At 56.8% G+C, this 1,989-nt stretch overlaps 1 protein-coding gene across 1 annotated transcript in view; it reads left to right on the plus strand.

Annotated features, from left to right (window-relative positions):
• Nucleotides 1–1,989, plus strand: part of IL12RB2 (interleukin 12 receptor subunit beta 2) — a gene marked incomplete at its 3' end in the record, with an annotated part of 14,291 nt that overhangs the window by 1,152 nt on the left and 11,150 nt on the right. Inside the window, exon 2 of the mRNA XM_017740604.1 lies at nt 1,601–1,666. Within this exon, the coding sequence (XP_017596093.1) occupies nt 1,609–1,666 (58 nt within the window). The remainder of the gene's footprint in view (nt 1–1,600; nt 1,667–1,989) is intronic.

Genomic DNA, 1,989 nt, shown 5'->3' on the forward strand with positions numbered 1-1,989 from the left:
CTCTGTCGTCCCCGTCATCCAGTGGCAGCAAATGGCTTGTCGGTGGGCACGCGGGATGCTGCTGCCATGGGATGGTCACTGCTGCGGGATGCTCCTGCCCTGGAATGCTCCTGCCGCGGGATGTTCCTGCCCTGGGACGCTGCTTCCCCGGGATTTTCACTGCCCTGGGTTGCTCCTGCCCCGGGATTTTCCTGCCTCAGGATGATGCTGTTCTGGGATGCTCATTGCTTTGGGATGCTCCTTCCCTGGGATTTTTCATTGCCCTGGGATGCTCCCGTACCTGGATTTTCCTGGCCCGGGACGCTCCGGGATGCTCCTGCCCTGGGATGCTCGCTTTCCCGGGGATGCCGCTGCCCTGGAATGATTGCATCCCGGGATGCTGCCCGCCCTGGGATGCTGCTGCCCGGGAATTCTCACTATCCCAGATATTCCCTGCACCCCGGGATGGAGCAGCCTAAGGAGCGCAGTGCTGAAGGTCCATCCTGCCGGAACACCGCTGTCCTCACCCCCCCGGCATTCCCCCACACCCAGCAGCTTCGGGAAAGAGCCCCCGGCCTCGGGCGGGATGGTCCCAAGGCTGTGGGATGACCTGGGGTGCCACTGTCCTCACTGAGCCTGGGGGGGCAGCCAGAGTGTGGGAAAGCTTCCCTAAAAACTCAGCCAGTGTCAGTAATCAGTGATGTGTAAGGTTTGGGGCACAAGAAGTGATTTTCTTCTGGCTGAAATGAGTGAGATGTTCCTCTTTCCACCGGTGATCGGCCGGCTGTTCCTGCCAGTTCTTGGAATGCACAACGGGGCTTTTTAGGGAGAAGTGGGGTCGAAAGGCAACTCTGGAGCTGTGGTGCTTCACGGCTGCTTTCATTTCGGAGCTCCGGGGCTGCAGTGACCGCCAGAGCCCCTGTGGCACATCCACGGGCTCACGGAGTGTGTGGCCTGTGGCCCTGGCGCTCTCAGCTGAGAGTTTGGAGATGAGAGCACAGACAGGCACAGGCTGTACCCCACAGACACCTCGGGACTGCTCCACCTCCTGCCTGGGACAACGTCCTTGCTGTATTTCAGTACCCTCCACACAGCAAGGCCGGTTTCCCTCACTGGTGTGCAATTTCCATCAGATTTCCCCCCATATCTCTCTCTGAGCTGGGGCTTGCTCCTCAGCAGTCTCCCATCCTCTGCTCGGATCACAGATTACGAGGCCGCATCTTCAGCGCTTCCCTGGCTGCACCTGTGACCAAAGGGTTCCAAGTGGGGCTGGTTTTGCCCGCAGACTCGGCTGTTTTGGGCAGCTGCGCTGTTCACGCAGCCCCCAGACAATTTCTGTTTAGTGGAAGGCAGAGCATTTCCCTGAAGAAGCTGGGCGCTGTGATTGCTCATCCTGGCACTTACGAATCACCTACAGAAGGCCCCACATGAAGAGGCTCTGGGCAAGCTGAGTCTCTGCTGCTGCAAGGCTGAACGTCTGAGCCTCTGGATTTAAACAAAACAAGGGAATGTTCAGTGGAAAGCTCCCACGAAATGGGCAGTTGGGGTTTTCTGAAGCACCAAGATCTGTACATAATATCTGCAGTCTTTAGGAGCTGGTAACAGGAATTTCTCTCTCTAGGCACCAAAATGCCATTTGCATGGATCGTGCCCTCAGCAATTTGGTTGGTGCTGCACTTCACGGCAGGTAAGAGGGGTTCCATCCTACAGAGCAATTATCTCTCAAATGAAGCACTCGGGCTAATTAAGGTGGGGGTTTTGCAGCTTCTACTCCAAGCCCAGTGAACATCTTCCTTCCTGGAGAGCAAAGAGTTGTTAATGAGTCATTGTTAATGACGGAGGTTGCTCGGGTTTTAGTTCAAGGTGGAGCTGTTGGTGATGTGAGAAAAGGCACCGAGACAGGCAGAGCTCGTGGACAGGAAAAAACCCTGGTCACAGAATTCCAGACTGGTTTGGGTTGGGAGGGAGCTTAAAGCCCAACCAGTGCCAGCCCTGCCATGGCAGGGGACA

This window comes from Corvus brachyrhynchos, unplaced genomic scaffold (assembly GCF_000691975.1).
Source record: "Corvus brachyrhynchos isolate BGI_N302 unplaced genomic scaffold, ASM69197v1 scaffold280, whole genome shotgun sequence".
Classification (NCBI taxonomy): domain Eukaryota; kingdom Metazoa; phylum Chordata; class Aves; order Passeriformes; family Corvidae; genus Corvus; species Corvus brachyrhynchos.